The sequence below is a fragment of the Amaranthus tricolor genome, chromosome 14 (genome assembly GCF_026212465.1).
Source record: "Amaranthus tricolor cultivar Red isolate AtriRed21 chromosome 14, ASM2621246v1, whole genome shotgun sequence".
In the NCBI taxonomy this organism is placed as follows: domain Eukaryota; kingdom Viridiplantae; phylum Streptophyta; class Magnoliopsida; order Caryophyllales; family Amaranthaceae; genus Amaranthus; species Amaranthus tricolor.
In genome coordinates, this window is record NC_080060.1 from 5,572,045 (window position 1) to 5,591,007 (window position 18,963).

General features: G+C 33.5%; 2 protein-coding genes across 4 annotated transcripts; one reads left to right on the forward strand and one right to left on the reverse strand.

Annotated features, from left to right (window-relative positions):
• Window positions 1-357: 357 nt before the first annotated feature.
• On the forward strand, window positions 358-3,481 carry LOC130799965 (NADH dehydrogenase [ubiquinone] 1 beta subcomplex subunit 10-B). The gene is made up of 3 exons (XM_057663275.1): window positions 358-754; window positions 906-966; window positions 3,186-3,481. Exons 1-2 carry the CDS (start codon window positions 466-468, stop codon window positions 935-937), a joined length of 321 nt encoding a protein of 106 aa, XP_057519258.1. The 5' UTR covers window positions 358-465; the 3' UTR covers window positions 938-966; window positions 3,186-3,481.
• Window positions 3,482-6,628: 3,147 nt separating this feature from the next.
• On the reverse strand, window positions 6,629-8,964 carry LOC130799966 (uncharacterized). Of its 3 annotated transcripts, none has more exons than XM_057663278.1 (3): window positions 8,822-8,964; window positions 8,344-8,425; window positions 6,629-7,406 (listed from the first exon to the last, which is right to left on the reverse strand). In XM_057663278.1, exons 1-3 carry the CDS (start codon window positions 8,831-8,833, stop codon window positions 7,201-7,203), a joined length of 300 nt encoding a protein of 99 aa, XP_057519261.1. In that variant the 5' UTR covers window positions 8,834-8,964; the 3' UTR covers window positions 6,629-7,200. The 3 variants fall into 3 exon arrangements, with proteins under 3 accessions (XP_057519261.1, XP_057519260.1, XP_057519259.1); XM_057663277.1 differs by having other exon boundaries at window positions 6,630-7,409; window positions 8,822-8,963; XM_057663276.1 differs by having other exon boundaries at window positions 6,633-7,412; window positions 8,822-8,957.
• Between the last annotated feature and the right edge of the window lie 9,999 nt (window positions 8,965-18,963).

An 18,963-nucleotide genomic window follows, 5' to 3' on the forward strand; every position in this document is an offset into this window, starting at 1 on the left:
GCCTCCCACATTAGACCAAGGTCTTCCCAGTGCTGTCCACGCCTCACTCAAATTGCTTTGTGCAAGGTTGGCACGTGTCTCGAAGTCGTATTAATCTAAAGTCAACACAAACTCAATTTAATTCGACCTAAAATTAAAACTGAATGAAAATTACCTAAGTCATACACTGAAATTCTAATTGTATTCACATAACCAAATAAAACCCAAATCCAATTACTTAACCTAAAACTAAAATTAATTTAATACTCCTCTTATTTACCATTATTTTCTCATACTTTCATTTCGGTTTTTTATACTATCTCAACTATTTATCTATCACTTTTAATAGTATTTTGGAATTGTAAAAGCCTATTTTTAGGGCTCATAACTCATAATTCATAAGATATACCTTTCGTTCCAAACAGTCTTGACTTTGGCAACCCCAGAAACCTGCAAATTTCATTTTTACACCGAAGAGAAAGAGAGATGGGTCGTAAGAGCTTGAAGGTAGAGTTCGATGAATCGCCGCCAGATGACTTCGATCCAGAAAACCCTTACAAAGATCCAGTCGCCATGCTGGAGATGAGGGAACATTTAGTTAGAGAAAAATGGATCGACATTGAAAAAGCTAAAATCCTACGTGAGAAGCTTAAATGGTGTTACCGTATTGAAGGTGTTAATCACCTCCAGAAATGTCGTCACCTTGTTCATCAGTATCTTGAGTCGACTCGTGGGGTTGGTTGGAACAAGGATTCTCGTCCTCCTTCCCTTCATGGTTTATCTTTTATCCTTTCATTGATTTAATTTCATTATATGAGTATATTGATCTAATTCTTTGATGGATTGGTATTTTATCGTTTCTTTGATTTCATTTCGATTTAGGGTTTTATTGATCTAATTATTTGATGGGTTTGATTTGTAATTAGGTCCCAAAGTGGAAGCTGTTGAAGCTGAATGATTATGGCTTTCTGCTCGCATTATTTTGAGGTGATCACTCACTCTGCCCCTATCTTTTATGTAAGATTGCATTTAAATGTTCCAAATTGATTGTTTGTGTGATGTATTTTTCCCCTTATCTTTATATTAGTTGGTGTTTGATTTGGGGAACACCACTTTCCCCTTTCCCCTTGTTTGGTTTGACAAGGGAATCGAAATGGAAAACTTGACTTAGTAAGGGTATATTGGAGGAGTTGGTCTTGTGTAGGCTTAGTGTGCAACTAAATAGTGTGAACTAATCTTAGAATCAGGGAATATGGGTTAGGAAGTGTGGGTTAGTGGAGTCGATAGTGAAGAGTGTAGGCTAGTGAAGAGGCGATTGAGGAGTGGCACTAAGTCTATATTAGACTTATTCATGTTGGAGAAGCTAATCACAAATCTTATACAAGTATATTTTCTGAAAGATGGTGTCTTTTTCTGGTATTCAAATGTATGTAGCTATTATTTTCAGACCAAGGGAGTATAAGTGAAGACAGTGAAACAGTGTTTATTGAATCAATTTAGGTCGTCTTTTTTTATGATCGAAACAATACTATATTGGTTAGGCTTAGTGGTGAGATTTGAAGTTCAAAAAAGATGATTGTGTGATTTGAAGACTTATTACAGCAGACGAGGGAGCATAAATTACTTGGAATTTAGAGCAAAGCACTCTAGTTGGCTAACAGATTATTCGATGCATTTGTGGATCACTAGGCTATCAGTTGAGCTCTCAATATACTCTTGTATTTGAGCTGCCTCTTGACTTTGTTTTTCTGTTTTTGGGACTTCTGAGGACAATTATGAGAATACAACATTCCATTACACGAACGCCGTTAAGTGGTTCCCACCTAGAGTGGGGTTTGGAAAGGTCGGATGTGCGTGACCTTACCCTTGTTAGTTGATTATGAGAATTAACGTATTTTAGTTGATTTTAGTTATGTTTCTTAGTTAGTGGGGTGGAGTGAATTGTGAGATTTCTTTGAAGTGATTAGGTCTTGACCCTTTCATGGTTCTTTATGTTTTAACATATGTTGCTTGGACAATTCGAAGTTTCACACGAGTCATAAGTATCATTTAAGTCGGCTGAAAACGTTTCTATATATACCTGCTTTGTATTTTAATTTTGACTGATGACACCTAAATAGTCTTATCTCTTTTGAGATGTCGGATATGTGTTACACGCAGTTATCACAATATGATTGGATTACCGTCACAATCTGCATAGAGCATTATAGAGGACTAAGGAACTAAGTAATGATCTAGAATACTGAATATGTAGCTCCTTAGTTTGCAGTGTCTTCATGCCTTGTTTTGCTTATTTACTTAATCTTTGTAAGCATTAGTGGAAGTTCATATAGCTTGTATTATAACTATATTCAACTCGTCTTGTATGATACCGTCTCATGGTGAGATAGACCCATATAAGTTAGTGGAAGTTCCTAGAGCTTGCATTATAAGTTTATAACTATACTAGTAGGAGTTCCTATAGCTTGCATTATAACTATATTCAACTCGTCTTGTATGAGACAGCCTCATGGTGAGACAGACCCATATAAATTAGTGGAAGTTCCTAGAGCTTGTATTATAAGTTTATAACTATATTAGTAGGAGTTCCTATAGCTTGCATCATAACTATATTCAACTCGTCTTGTATGAGACCGCCTCATGGTGAGACAGACCCATATAATTTAGTGGAAGTTCCTAGAGCTTGCTGTTGTGCAATTTCAGCAGCTATGCACTCAATGACACCAGTACAATCGAAAGAAAATAAAGAAATCAGCAAGTACAGCATGAAAGCAGAATGTAAGAGAGAAAGAAGAAGGTAGAATGCTTGTATTATTTAGTAGAGAGCAAAGTACTCCCTGAGCTCTTTGAGTGGCCCAGTAACTCCCAAGGTACAATATTGTAAAATGCAATGAAAAACAAAAAGTTGTTATAACCGTCTATTGCTTCTGTATTCCCTGATTTTCCTTCCTTCTTGTGTATGTGTACTTGATTATGGGCCTGGGCCTTTCTCGATCCATGACACTTGCATTATAACTATATCCAAGATTCATCATACTCTCATTTAGGTTCTTTAACCCCCATTTTGCGACAGACGAGGAATATTTCATATATATTCTTTACCTTTTGTTGGCGTGATTAATGCAAAAAACTAGAGGAACGACGCTCTCTTACTATTATCTAGTCTTGGAATTAGTTTATTGAATGAAATCCATCTTGTTTTGCAGGTTCAGATCACTAATCCCAGAACCGTGAGGGCTATAGGATAAGGATGTAATGGCTATACTACTGGTGGCCTGTTGAATTTTATTCTGTGTAGTTTGGTCCTTAAACTGTGTAGATGTTGATGGATTTGGTTTTGAATAAATTGTTTTTGTTTCTGGCAATGGGCTATGTAGTTTCATAGCACTGGTGGATGTAGCACACCTTTCATACTTATAAATGAGCTCCTTCACCCACCTTTCCTTTCTTATATTGTGCATTCATTTCAAGATTCTATCTGAAATATGTGTCTCTAAATTGATTTATCCTTTTCTTTTTCACAAATTATTGTATGAAACGGTTTCACAAAGAAATGTTTCTTATACTTATATTAAATAGTTCATTTAATATATATTATGAGAATATAAGCTCTTTGTTTGAGGTCGTCTCAAGTCTTTCTCATTCATGTAAACTAAAAAAACTTTGCTCGGAAGTTGTATTGTTATTCATAGGGTGTGAATATCCGTAAACCATACTTTGCAACATCAGATTTCCACGAATTTTTTATGTACTTTTCACATTCTTCCTAGCGTTTGCTCTTGTATGTAAGACTCATTATTCATGCATCATCGATGTCAGTTTTGTCAACAAGATTGTATGCTAAGACTCATTATTATTAACATTCGTGATGTCCGAATAGTAAATTCCATATATTGCAAATTGCTTCTACTGCTTACAATTTGCATAAGAAAGGTAAAAATAAAAGAGTAAAAGGAAAAAATAAAAAAATCTGAAGGAGGCAAGCTAGTCTTTTGCTGAATTCCTGAAAGGATTCCATGTGAAATCTGTTGCTGATCCTGTAAAATACACACATGAATTAGTGAGTAAGTTTAAAGGTGTTATTGATGGACATAATCATGTTTATATAATCACTAAACACTAATTAAGAATGAGGAAAGCATTAAGTTCAAGATAAAGTCCTACTCTTTTGAGAAATTGTCTCTCGGTGAGACGACCTCAAACAAGAAGCTCATATTCACATAATATATTAAATCTAAGTATACAATGCGTTTCTCAACGAGACTGTCTCATACAATAATTTGTAGTAGATAAAAAAAAAAAAGGGAGTGGGGAGCTCCCTTCAGTCCAATGAGCGGGCGAAAAAGGTGGAAGGAGTTGCTCCCGACTCATGCATTTTGGCTATTTTACTTCATTTTTAAACTCAAATGTGTCACAATGGTAATTGAAATGCAAGTAAATTGCTTAAAATGCATGAGAAGGCAGCTCTTTGCCACTCCTCGGCCCTCAGTATTGGACGTGAAGGGAGCTCCATTCTAAGTTCTATCTCTCTATGATCTCTCTATTGATTCATGTTGTATACAAGTACACCTTAAGAGTATACAACTACAAGTATTTATATAGAAAAACTGGTATGAGACATCACAGGACTACACATACAAAACAGGGAATCTTGTATTGGATTCATGGGATGGGATGGGATGGGATATTGCAGGCTGGGAATCTTATTTCCATTCATGTCTAGTCTTGTTGCATCATTTGAACTCATGCATAACTTTACCTATTTCCAAGGTTTTCTTTTCTTTTGTTGTTGCAGAAACTTCTCTTACATAGGCGTTTTTCTCGAATTGACGAACTCTTTGGTCGAATCCACTTTTATGGATATAGTTGTTGTATTTCATCCCTAATCATAGTTTCTATGAGTGGAATACACTGGATACGATGATGATGAGGATGAACTCTAAAAAATCGGATCCTGTCTCAGTTGGAGCAAGTATCGTCTTTCTCCGGCAAAGTCATGGGATCGAATCTCAACTAGCCCTCCCTTTCCCAAGCCTACCCTAGAATCCAAAAACTAAAATCCATCTTTTCAAATTGAAAACAAATCTATTACTCTGCTCTATCCTTTTCATTTGACTTGAATATGTAAAAGCTAATATAGAAAGTGTTTTCTTATACGTAAAGCAATAAGTTAAAACGTCAACTCGTAAATGAAATGTTATTGTTGATTTATATTTGAAATCTTATGCCTTAACAATTGCAATTAAGTGGTGATTTGGTTGCTCTATCTTTGAATTTTTAGGCAAACTAATAACACAAGATTTCCCCGGTCTAGGGTCACTATAAGTGATTCGAATTGTATTTATAAAGTCATATTTTGTAATTTTAACTATTTTAGTTGAAAATCTGACTTTTAACGCAAATGAAACTGCTTACATCGTCTGCGTTCTTACCTTGAAGAAATGTCAACAATATCAACAATTGTATGCTTCCCAACTTCGACAACTAGTTTGATGCTAAGTAGAGCGTATTGTGGAAAATAAATTTAGTGATCCTAAACTCAAACTTTGGTTAACCGTAGTACTTATTGCAAAAATTCTTCAAGTCGGTATAGTGATTGGAGATTTTTCTTTCATTATTGTAAAAAGTATTCAATTCTCGTTATCTAAAAAAATTTATTTCTCTTATCTGCAGAGGATCCTAGACACTTACCCAATAAAAAACAAAATATAATTTCTTATAAATTTTGTTTTGGGTATAAAAACATAGTCATGCTTCCACAGTGTTGGCCTGCTTTATGTCACTTCCCAATTCTCATGTATCAGACCAAAGTTTGTTTGTGTCCTCTGTTTCAGATATTTCTATGAATTGTTTTGATAATGTTGTACTTATTTTGTCCTATTTGATTTGCAATTTTTATAAAAATTATAAATATTAATATGTATTTTAAGTTAAAATGTAAAATAAATAAGTTTATAAATAAAATTTAAAAAAATAGTATAGACCATTAAAAAAGTGAAAATTTTATGGGAAAATTTAAAATGAAAATTAGTTATAAATTAAATAGGACGAAATAATAGGTTCAAGTTAAATGCAACCACATGCTAGTGGCCTGCTCATGAGATAGGGTTCAATTCGACTATATTAGGTTTTGGATAAGTTTTGTTTATAATAAGTTAAATTAATACTTTCCACCTCTTATTTTCTCATTTAAGTAAAGATTTAAACTTTTAATTATTAAACCACAAGTAAGTATAAAAAATAAATAAAATAAAAATATCCTTATGAGAACTTTTTCCATCAAGAATGTTATTTGAAAACTTATTTTTAACATTGCGTTGTAGGAAATACATAACTATAAATGGCGATTTGATTTGATTTTTTTTAACAAACCGGTTTCTAGAACACAATTTAATATGAATGATTAAAAAATACATAATTATAAATATTAAACTGCCATCTAAAATGGCAGTTTAGTGAGGTATAATTTTTTTTGCCTTGTGAAACAATTTAGACATTTACTCAATCTCAAATACAAACTTATATTAAGTATTAATACCTCAAAGAAATTCCTTTGGCTTAGTTAGGTTAGTGTTTAAGGTGTTTAACTAGGAGGTTGTGGGATCAAATCTCATGCTAAAAAGCAAATCGCTATCTATTACGTGCTTGATAAATTATATATGATTTCCGTGCTAAACACAATTATTTATTAAAACTTTTGTAAATAATTCTTGAACAAATTGAGTGTATATCCCAAAATACAAGTTCATAGGAAGATGAAACTTGTAAAAAGTACATGTTGTTAACAATCAATTTTTGAACTAAATACAATTATTACACATCATATAAGATTGAGTAATCACACTAATACTTCTTTTATCGTTTTGAGTTTGCTACTAAAACAAGTGGCAGTGTGACATATTATGAAGAAAAATATTGTTTTTGGCAGCAAACTCTAAGGATTGAACTATTTTATACAATTAATACATGATATAAGGTAGAATAATCACACTAATACTCGTTTTATCGCTTTGAGTTTGCTACTGAAAGTGAGCGACATATTGTGAAGGAAAATGTAGCTTTCAACAACAAACTCAAAAAAACTAATACTTCTTTTGTGGCTTTGAATTTGCTACTAAAAGCAAGTGACATATTGTGAAAGAAAATATCACTTTCAGCAGCAAACTCGAAAAAACTGATAATATTTGCAAGCTTAAAGTTTCAAATAGAACATAAGTACTCCTATGTTGTATGTATAACATTGTTATTAGGTGGCATTAGAGAGGCTTGATCTTGATAATATATAGGAGTAGTGGGGTCAAGCTGTTGAATATCCAAAATTTCCACCCTTCGATTTGTTTTCTTTCTGATTTTGATTGCTACATCTTGAGGGATAAATCTTCCAAACACAATCACCCTATTCCTTTTCATCTCTATCATATAATATTCTACTTCTTTGGGAAAAAAAAGGTGAAATGAACAAAATCAGTCACAAATTTGCTCCTAATATAAGACAAAATTCAAATTAAAATAAATTTTATAGTATGAGACCGTCATTTATGAGACGAACTTATATAATTAGCTAATTTTTACAATTGATCACTTTAAAATTACAATTATCAATTGATCACTTTAAGGTTATAGTCTTAGTTTATAGGTGATTACTTTAAGAATATACAAATTTGTCATTTTATAATTGTAAGTCATCGATCATTTTAAGGTTATAAGTAATTTCTTTAAGGCAGTAAGTATACATTGGATTTGTCCAGTAAGATGGTCTCACCATGAGACAGTTTCATTTGAGAATTTGTGTATATTATTAAGTGAAAGTCTATCTACATAATTACAAAAAAATTGTTGATATATTCTATGTTTGGCATATGGCTTTTTACTTGACTCTGTGGTTGATTTTTGACTTTTAATTCATAGGTTAGTAAAACTATTAAATAATTTATTTGATAATTGGCTTTTAAACCAACTGAAAAATTAATTTACAAGCCAAAATAATATTTTGAAACTTCAATTTTAGGTGCTCTATAGCAAAAAAGTTAATTTCCAAGCTCAATGAAAAAATTGCTTGGAGTACATTTTCATTAGCTTTTTACTTATTAATCTACTTTTTTATTTACAAATTAATTTTACTGAAAACCAAAACTATAATAATAACTTATATATTTGACTTATTATCCAACTAAAAAATCAATTTTATCAACTGGTCAAACAAATTAAAACAGTTTATTCCATATATTTCATAGTTCCTTATAAAATTACCTTCATAATAACTATGAAACTACTAATTGGTTTATTAAGTGTTATATTTATTATATGACAATGGGAAAAATAAATTGAACAAACAGAATTAAGTAAAAAAGAAAGTATAGTTACCAGGAAGATGAACAAGTGCTAGTTTAACTTTAGTGTAGCAACCATTGCAATCAATTTTGATCCTCAAAATCATGCAAAATTGCTGAAAATAACACAAGTATATTTATTAATACTCGATAATTGAGGTTTCAACTATCAGCTTATAAGACATTACAACAAAATATATATATATATATATATATATATATATATATATATATATATATATATATATATATATATATATATATAACATATATCCCGAGGCTTTATGGGTAGGAGGGACTCATTGGTCGCTCTTTCCTTTATGGGTATGAGCTGTTGCCGTCTTTTCCTCCCCAGACCCTACTCATAGTTTTATAAGCGGAATAGACTAGATAAGATAATAATGATGATATACATCCTGAGGCTTTAACTATAAGCTTATGCTGACAGTTAAAACCTCGTAAATGGTGATATGTTATACGATCAAGTGAAATGAAATTGAGAATATGGTTACCTCGCGGTTCATGAAGCCTGCAGCCAACAATTAGTTGATTAGAACCCACAACTTAATTATATCTAATAATGATGCTTAATGCTTATACTCTCCCTTACTTGATTATAGACGAGCATAAAAATTGTTAACTTTACTAAAATGTGAAGGAATCGGGTTCTTTTGGGATTCTAGCTAGTTGGTACTTAGGTAATCACCTACTTTAAAATAAGTAGTTATATTCTCATAATTTGTAATTTTTTTTTTTTTTGTTATTTTTTTTTTTTTTTTTGATACGGACACTAAAAAGTTGATTATAGTGAGTTAAAATATTATAGTATTTAGAAAATAAGAAAAAGAATATAGAAAGTAAAAGTAGTGAAATAAGACAAATTTATTAATACAGATCAAAAAATTGGGGTAAATGGAGTGGAAGTGTGCAACGGAGGAATATTAGTTGGACTTTTTAACTCATGTACGAGAGGTGTCTCACTGCAAGATCGTCTTATACAACAATATGTGTAATTCTATTAATATTAAATTGTGTGATATATGAAATGAAAATGTCATCCAATTATAAAACTCAAATTCTTGTATGAGACGGTCTCACCGTAGACATGCCTTATACTTGAGTTAAATAGCCTAATAATAAAAACTTTTAGGAAATGAACTTTTTGTTTTGAAGTCGTCTCACCATAAGACATTGTACAAGACGTATTGATTATAAAAATGAAAAAAATCATTAAGACAAAAATAAAAAATGAAACACATTGTGTGTCAGGGGGAGAATACACGGAATGAAGAACCCGCGTACGCACCCAATTCCTTTGGTTTAGCAGCATTTCCAGCTTGTTCCCAACTATCACACTATCTCCTATTTGTCAAATTCAGTAAGTTTTTTAAAAGACCGTTTATTTGACAGATGGCTTTTAAAGCTCATTCCAATTCACAAAATACCTACTATGCACATGTATTTTACAAATCACCTATTACAATTTTTAGTAGAATTAGTCTTAGTAGGCATTTGAACTAGTTTTATTGTGTATTTTTACATACTGAAGTAGGCATTTGAATAATTATTTAGTGAACATTTTAAATAGTTGTAGTTGATATTTTTGCATTTTAAAGCAAATGTTGTTTCCTATTAAAGTAGGCATTTTAAATAATTGATATAGGCATTTTGAACTAATTATAGTAAGTATTGCTGCAAACTAAAGTAGATATATAAACATCTACAGCACATAATATAGATTCCTACACCAAATAACCTAAATACCTACAGTGCATAACATAAATGCCTACAATAAATAACATAAACTCTTACGGCATATAACAAAAATACCTACAACACATAGAAAACACCTACAGCAAATAATTAAACGCCTACAACACATCACCAAAACCCTTACAGCAAATAATCTAAACACATGTAGCACATAACACCCACTTGACAACTTCAATATGTTAAAAATACCTACTTGACATACTGTATATCCCTACTTTGACGTATCCTAAAACCCTACTGAATAAGCATGTAATTACACTATATTTTCCGCTTTTTATTTTTAGAAAATATAATGCAAGCCCATTAGAACCTGTCTCCCTCAAAACTATTAGTGTTGGTTTTAGGGTAAATTTGAAAAGGATAAAACAAATTTTCAAAAAAATGAACATAATAAAACAACTTTCAATTTTATTCCAAAACTAAGCGTGAAATTCTCAAACCTGAGATTTGAGGCTGTTCGCAGTTAGTAACTGCAAACAGGTCAAAAAAGACAAAATAGTTGTTCGCAGTTACTAACTAAAATACATGTTATGAAAATGTAAGTGATGTGTTAATTAAATTGCACTAATGTTAATGAGTACTAAAATATTTACCTGTTTGGGTCGTAGCAGGTTTAACTAATCTTGGTAGAATCCGAGACCGGTTCCGGTGTGCTTGCGCGTCCGGCGTGAAAATTCCACCTTGAACCATACGCAGCATCTGGTGGGGGTAGGGGTGAAAGTTCGGTCTACGGTTTGGACTTTCATCTAAACCAAATTGAACCATATTTTATTCGGTCTCCATATTTTCAGACCAACACCAAACCAAATTAGTTTCTAGACCGAACCGAACCGAACCTCATTTTATATGTGTAGACCGAACCGAACCGCCAGACCGAATTTTTTTGAACCGAATAACTATTATATGATAATTTGCTTTCAGGAATTTGCTTTGCTGTGCCTGTGTTGGTATTATATGATAATTGTTGGTATTTGGTAATAATCATATATTATTACACAGCCTGTGTTGGTAACTTGGTATTTGGTAATAAGGGTTTTTGTTTTAGGTTTTAAAATTACGGTCTTACCCTTAATATTTCGGTGTTCGGTCTAGTAATGCGGTTTTCGGTTTTTAAAAATTCCAAACCTAATCCAAACCTAATTATTTCGGTTTTTAAATTTACAAACCTAATCCAAACCAAATTTAAAAAATCACCAAACCATATTTGTTATTCGGTTTGGTCTGGTTTGGATTGCGGTTTTAATCCGAATAAGTTTCACCCCTAGGTGGGGGTTGTTGCGGAGGAGCAGCATCACCACGACCAACGGTTCTGTAAGGTTGGCCGATAAGGATATGCTCTCACGCCCACAGCTGAACATTGAAAATGTGATTAGTATGTAATTCAACAACAGCGGATTAGAATTAAATGTCATTGATATTACCTGTAATATGACTAGTGTCCCGCAATCTTCTTGACGTTTCTTGTGGGCAACACCACATAGCCTCCTGTACAGGTATCCTAGGGCTGCGGAGCCCCAGCTATACTCTGCGATGCGCTCCCATGGGTCGTTAAGTAAAGTCAAGTATAGGAGCTGTATTTGGTTGTTTGTTTTATCGGCGAACAACACAGCTCCTATGAATATAAGAGGCGTACCTCGAAATGGTGCCTTCATCAGCATCTTCGGGGAGATGCGAGAAGGTCTGCACCAACCATGTGCAGCGCAAACTGCTCCCCCTAATCACTTCCGCTGGAGGGCGCTCTCCCAATATGCGGTGCACCATGTCATGCCAGCTTGATAGCTGGCGTTCGGTTGTACAAACGGCACGTCCCTCGATAGGAAGCCGCGTTAGTAAGGCTACATCAAGCAGTGTGATGGTAGCCTCACCTAGAGCGAGATGAAATGTATGCGTCTCCTGACGCCATCTCTCGACCAGTGCTGTGATAATAGCACGGTCAACTCTGCCGTATGCAACGAGGTGAAAGTCATACAACCTCGTGAGCTCTAGGTACGGGATGACCCTTTCATCGAACACCCATGGAACGGAATCTGGATGCCTAGTGACTAACGTGTCTGTATCGGACACCTATGAATATGGAGTTATACATAAGTTACTTGTATGTTATCATTAATAAAATTCAAATCACAACTATATTACAATTAACCTGAGCATCTCAAAGAGGAGTGCTCCTGTGCTCCTGCTGCATAGTTAAGACACTAGGGTCTTGGGGTCCTGGAGCTGCTGGATCCATCTCTCTACTACTGTGTTCGCAGTAATTTTAGTTGATATTCCTATTAAGTAATTAAGTATCATACATTTGTGTTGTAAGCTTAACATTATTATATATGATATAGAGTATCATACTAGTATAATATATATAGTATATGTTACCTGGAGTTACATGTTCTAGTATTGTGACCTTCACTCCCACAACAACGACAATTATTTCGTTTCTTTCTACCCTCATCCATTTCGTTGGCAATTCTCTTAGACTTAGGGCTCCCTTTACCACGAATTTGATCGGGATCATGTCTAAGTTCAAAGCCCGTGTATTGCGGCCATGACCTCATATCGATCATTGGCATAAAATAATGTTCGTATGTACTTGCATAACTTTGAGATGTATAGCACGGATCCACAAACCGCTCATATGAAAGGTGTCGTTTAATGCAAACAGCAAGTACATGTGATCAAGGTAGGTGGTATATCTCAAGTTTGTTACATGTGCACTTCATTTGATTCAAGTCCACATGTTGAATCTTACCCCCCTTGGACGATCCTCGAGTTCCCCTCCCAGTCTTAACTTCGAATACACCTCTTCTATAATCAAAGGCAATTATGTCATGGAAATTTTCCTTCTCGGTGTTTCTATTGATAATCCTGGTGGCATGCGTTGTGTACATGTGTCCTCCAAGTAACCATGCACTAGCACGTTCACGTCTTTGAACAAAATAGTCGTTTACCCGATAGAAGGTGAATTCAACAAGTGTTGTCAAAGGTAAGAAACGTACACCCTTCATCACATAGTTGAAAACTTCAGCTAAGTTCGTGTTAGTTGCGCCATACCTATGACCTCCATCATGACACAACGACCACTTAGACATATCACCCATGCATCAATCCAAAAAATTGCCTCTCATTTTGCAGTCGTAATTGTCTTTAAGTCATTCATTACCTTAACTTGTTGTCTTTGCTTAGTAGTTCTACCAAACAACTTCTTCAGCTGAACATTACCCACAGCACGATTAAAGTTGCTTAGCAAATGACGTAAGCAAAACCTATGATAGGCATTAGGTGGTTGCCACTCCGGCTCTTCCATAGTTGCTGAAATACCCGCGTGTCTATCAGAAATAACGCATAAGCCCATCCTCTGTGTGATATGATTACGAATACAAGCCATGAACCACGACCATGCACCTATATTCTCCTTCTCTACCAATGCAAACGCTGATGGAAAGATTCCCTTATCACCATCTTGGGAAATGGAAGTCAATAAGGTATGACGATATTTACCATACAAGTGTGTGCCGTCAATGGCGATAAGAGGTTTACAATATTGAAGCCTTCAATGCAAGGTTTAAAGGACAAAAGATACGTTGGAAGGTTCTAATATTAGGTCTCATATATACACCCGTGCCATTGTCCTCCTTAAAATACCACTCAAATACTAATCCCAGGTTGAAAAGTTGCAAAGCTTCTAAAAAGCGTGGAAGGAGTGAGTAAGAACCTTCCTAAGTCTCGTATATGGACAACAAGGCTTGTTGCTTAGAACACCACACTCGCTTATAATTCACATTTACATCAAAACGATCTTTCACCATCTGCCGTATGACAAATACCTTAATGGATGGGTCTTTAGCAACACAATTTCTAATGACATTGTTAATGACAGAAGATGTCAATTGAATGTGTCTAGCCGAAACAGTGTCACTACCCAAAACACAAGACCCATGCTTACCCTTATACGTAACCATACGCCATGAAGATAAATATGAATCAAACGTAACCCTAAGTCTCCACGAACAGCCCCGCTTACACTTCAAGGTAAGGACAGTTTAATTTGAGGTCTTCGTTCTATACTCCACATTTCTACGAATATGATAGACTCTGATAGCTTCCAACAACGCTTCCTTGCTATCAAACATCATATCCTTCTCCAAATCTTCGTCTTCGGTGTAAGTTGTATCACAAACCCGAGTCCTCCATGAGTTGTCCTCCTCATACTCGTCTAGAGGTGGATATAGGCAATAAGGTGTAGGAGGAATGATTGTAGGAATGTCGCCTAGAGTCATGTCATTTGCTAGCGCATCCTCATCGACATCCAAATCGTCCTCAGAAGGATCGTCAATGAGCTCATTACTCTCATTTCCATCATCCCAAGGTCCCATTTCAGCAGTTTCTCCTAAGTTAACCATTGAATCAATTGGAACTTGATTCGTAGGGAGTTGAGAAAAAGTACAAGATGTGTAAGAAACGACGGGATTTACAGTTTCCTGAGTTAATATAAGCATAGGGGTAGGAGTAGGATTAGAAGCAACTACATTCCCTAATGGTACTTCTTCTATGTATAACTCCAAAGAGGAAATTTGGGTGGACTTTGAATGCTCCCACATAGCATCTATAGTGTAACACCCCGATATTTTCCCGATATTTTCTTCCCGATATATTTAATAATTCACTAGTAATATTATTTCTATATATATATTTTATTTATTATTGGGCTTGGTCATGAGATTTGCAATCCTTTTTGGCAATTAGAATTATTTGGGCCTAAACTTTTCCTTAACCCATCTTTTCTTTTCAAAAAAAAAAAAAGAAAATAGGAGGGACTCTTGGTGGAGCTTGTAACTCCCTTAGGGTAATGAAGGATCAAGGCATTAATCCCATATAATTAACCCTTCTTAATTCCTTAATCATTTTCATTTTAACATCCTTTCAAAATTTCTCCTAATTCACATTTCTAACTCCATTACACTTCATTATTATTTGGTGTTTTCCTTTACAATTGTAAGTGTAATTCTTAATCTATGTTGAATCTTAAGTTTTAATTTAAAATTCTATGATTATTATATGTTTTATTATATAATTCATATTTAATTTATGAATTTAAAATTTCATGTATGATTTTGAGATGTATTTTTCTATCTAAATTGATGAAGAATGTTTCTTTTTAGGGATTTAAATATGTTTATATGTGTGTGAAGGATTTGTTTGATGGATGATTGTAAAGTATATATATATATATAAAAAATGGATGCTCATAGAAAAATGTAAGTGGTGTTAGATATTTATTTTATTGATTAATAGGAGGAATTTATAATGTTGCTAGAGAAATATATATAAATATATATATGTGAAGTGTGTGTGTGTACATTGTGTAAAAAGAATTATTTTTGAGGAATAAAAATTAATTTCATAGATGGTCATGAAAATTATGTAAATATTGTCATTTAGATTTAATAGGAAATAAAGCATTGAAATTTATATTTTTGTGATAAAAAAAAATGAAATGACAAAATCCCGTAGGTTTGGAAAATGGTGAAAATAAAGTATTTTTGGAACATTTTTGGCTTTGAAATTAGGTTAAAAATACTTATACTATGTTATAAATTATGGAAATTTGTACCCGGGGGTTTTGATGCCTTCCAGACGCAACGGTGAAGTCGGATTTTCAGTTTGACAGTTTTAAGTTGTGTTTCTGGACAGATTATGTATGATGTCCTGTGTTTGTGTGTTTACCATGTTATAGTATGTGATGGATGTTCATGATGTGTGTGGTATTCTAGGTGTGGGTGTAATTGTATATGTGTGTTATGGATGATTTGAGGAAAATGTGTATGTGTGCTTATTTCCCGAATACGATTGAACCTTGTAGGAAGTCGATTCGTGACCGGGAATTGATTAAGACGCTTGTGAATTGGTTATCTTGCTTAAGGTATGTACACGCAGCGTGGTTCGCATTAGTCCGATGTATCATATAATAATGGTATACAAAAGTAAGGCATGGATATATAGTACGGATAATGTTATCTTTCGAATAAATAATTTTTATACATTGTTTTGATAAGCAGAGGTAGTATGACCTCACTAACCTTAAAGTGGACGTAGTATGACGTCAATTGGTGGAAATGAATTACTCGCGGTATATGGGGGCATTATGAGCCACCGCGGGGGTATGCATACTTAACCATAGGCACCGAAGTAAGGCGAGTGTCTATGGTAGAGACTTGCTTAGGGGTTAGCTCCCCCTAATGTATTGTCTCACTTATGGAGATTGGAGTGTACCGGCAGTATGGCTGGATAGTACAGCAGTATGGCTGACTAACCTTTATATGAAAATAATTATTCTTTATTAGCATGATCGAAGCGTACTTTTCTGCGAATTGACAGCTATTGAATTAAGTCTTTCTCTTGTTGTAATTAATTATTTGTTATGCGACGTTAGCTGACGTGTACTTTTGGTCTTAACGACCCTGCGATGATGTTGTTTCCTATCTGGGCAATGACTAGCAGTAAGTTAAGTTGTAGGTCTGGGGAGTGAGGATTGTCCCTTGGAGAAATAAACCGTTAGGATACAGAAGTCTTGATAAGAACTTCTAATAAAGTTTAAAGAATATTTGGTTTTATGAGGCGATTTTGTTCTCAAGTTGTAATAAGTTGATTTAATTTTTCGTTCTTATCCGCTGCTAAGAATTTCTTATATCTAGTAGTTCATAATAACACTAATAAAACTCGATCCGCAAGCTTCCCTTAATTTCAAATCCGTTTTTAACTGCCTTCTAACATCCTAGTTTGACTCGGACGATATACACTTGTTTTTAAAAGGTCATCTTCTCTTTTCGTACGATCCGAGTTATTCCGAGATGTTACATATAGCCTCATCTCAACAGAAAAGGCAAGCAATTCTCCACTCATGTCATATTTAAAGCTTATATTTACGATACTTCTAGTGGGGTCCAATCCAATCTTAGAACATATAAAACGTTTAAACTGGTTCAAACTCATGTTCGAGTTGCATGCAAACAACCTACGTCTTCCCCCAACATAATGAACTTTGCCACTACTTTCTCGAATAGAACCATTCCAAAAACATACTATAGTGACGCAAAATGATGCCATTTTCTACATTAATACAAACAAAATCAACATCATCATCAACTTCATGCCCATACAAGTACATTAAATTCATTTGATTATAATCTTTTTTGGTCTAAAAATTATTAAAGTCTATAATGTAAGTAAGTTCATACATATATAATACACATAAAATCCAAATAATAAATCAATTAATAAGTTCATAAATGATATTTCTAATACCAACATCAACATCAACATTTCTAATAATATTATTAACATTGAATTCAACTAATTCAATAAGCTCATCAACAACAATACTTCAAAAAACAATTAAAAATTACCTTGAATACTTATGGATAATTAAGAAAAGTCTTGATTTAAGAACTAGTAACCTACATTTGAAAAAATAAATAAATTTGATTAAAACCCTAAAAAACTACATATATACTAAAAAAACGCAAACAAGTTTACTTTTGAGCAAGTTAGAGTATCACAGACTAATTTTGAAGTGCCAAATTGAAAGAGAAATGCAAGAATTGATGGATTGAATCTATGGTTTTAGAGGAAGAATGTCGAGTGATGAGGTAGGGTTTTGAGAATTGGGAAAATGCGAAAATAGAAAGCTGATATGCGTATTTGTGGAGCATTCTGTTCGCAGTTAGTAACTACGAACAGGTCAAAACTGGTCAAAGGGCTGTTCGCAGTTACTAACTGCGAACAACTATTTAACCTGTTCGCAGTTAGTAACTGCGAACAGCCCCAAACTTCAGGTTTAAGAATTTCACGTTAGTTTTGAAATAAAGTTGAAAGTTGTATTGTTTTATTATTTTTTTGATAAATTGGATTAAATATTTCAAATTTTGGGTTTTAGGAAACCGTTTCTGAAAGGAGCTTAGTCCAATTTGGATTTTTTAAGTTTTTTTTTTAAATCACAAAGGTAAGTAGTGAAATCATGACTTTTTAAATGTGGTTTTATATGAAGCATGTAGTTGGTGTGATTTTATAAAAGATGAAGAATTAAGATTATTAAAACACGAAAATTTCTTTTAAGCAGTTGGATTTAAATTGGAAGTAAAAACCTTGTGGAAATCAAAAGGTTATTCATTTTATAAGCATACACTTATATTATGAATAAAAGCACACACTTAGTTTTTTTTTTTTTTTTTTTTGTGAGATGAAGGATACACTTAGTTTGGCAATAGGTTAATCAATTTTCTCGTTTACTTTACTTTGTTATATTATGAATGCATTGATATTGTTTTTAAACATAAATCTACGGGTAGATTGGTGAAAATTTGAAATACTTAAGCAAAAAAAAATAAATTAAATAAACTAAGTTTTAAACTTATTCCAAAAGTAAGCGTAAAATTCTCAAATCTGAGGTTTGGGGCTGTTCGCAGTTACTAACTGTGAACAGGTCAAAAAAGACAAAATAGATGTTCGCACTTACTAACTGCGAACAGCTATTTTGACCTGTTTTGACCTGTTCACAGTTAGTAACTGCGAACAGCAACAGGACAAAATAGTTGTTCCCAGTTACTAAGTGGGTACAGCTATTTTTGTCTTTTTTGACCTGTTCGCTTTCACGCTTACTTTTAGAATAAGTTTAGGACTTAATTTATTTAATTAATTTTATTTTTTTTGCTTAAGTATTTCAAAAATTCTAGATTGGTTGGTACTAGGTAGTGACATTTTAGAATCAACTAGTCTCTTGAGAGACGTATATCAAGCCCAACCTATTAAAAATTAATGTCTACTTACCGTATTTTTAATGTCTACTTATATTATTCTTAATGCTTACTTACGTATCCTTAATGCCCTATTT

Excerpts from the sequence above, each read along its gene's own strand:
- LOC130799966 (XM_057663276.1), bottom strand. Across the intron at positions 7,413-8,343 it reads AGCACTTGTTCATCTTCCTG|AAGTAGAATATTATATGATA; the intron begins GTAACTATACTT and ends TTTTTCCCAAAG.
- LOC130799965 (XM_057663275.1), top strand. The coding sequence starts at position 466 with ATGGGTCGTAAGAGCTTGAAGGTAGAGTTCGATGAATCGCCGCCAGAT. Across the intron at positions 755-905 it reads TCGTCCTCCTTCCCTTCATG|GTCCCAAAGTGGAAGCTGTT; the intron begins GTTTATCTTTTA and ends ATTTGTAATTAG.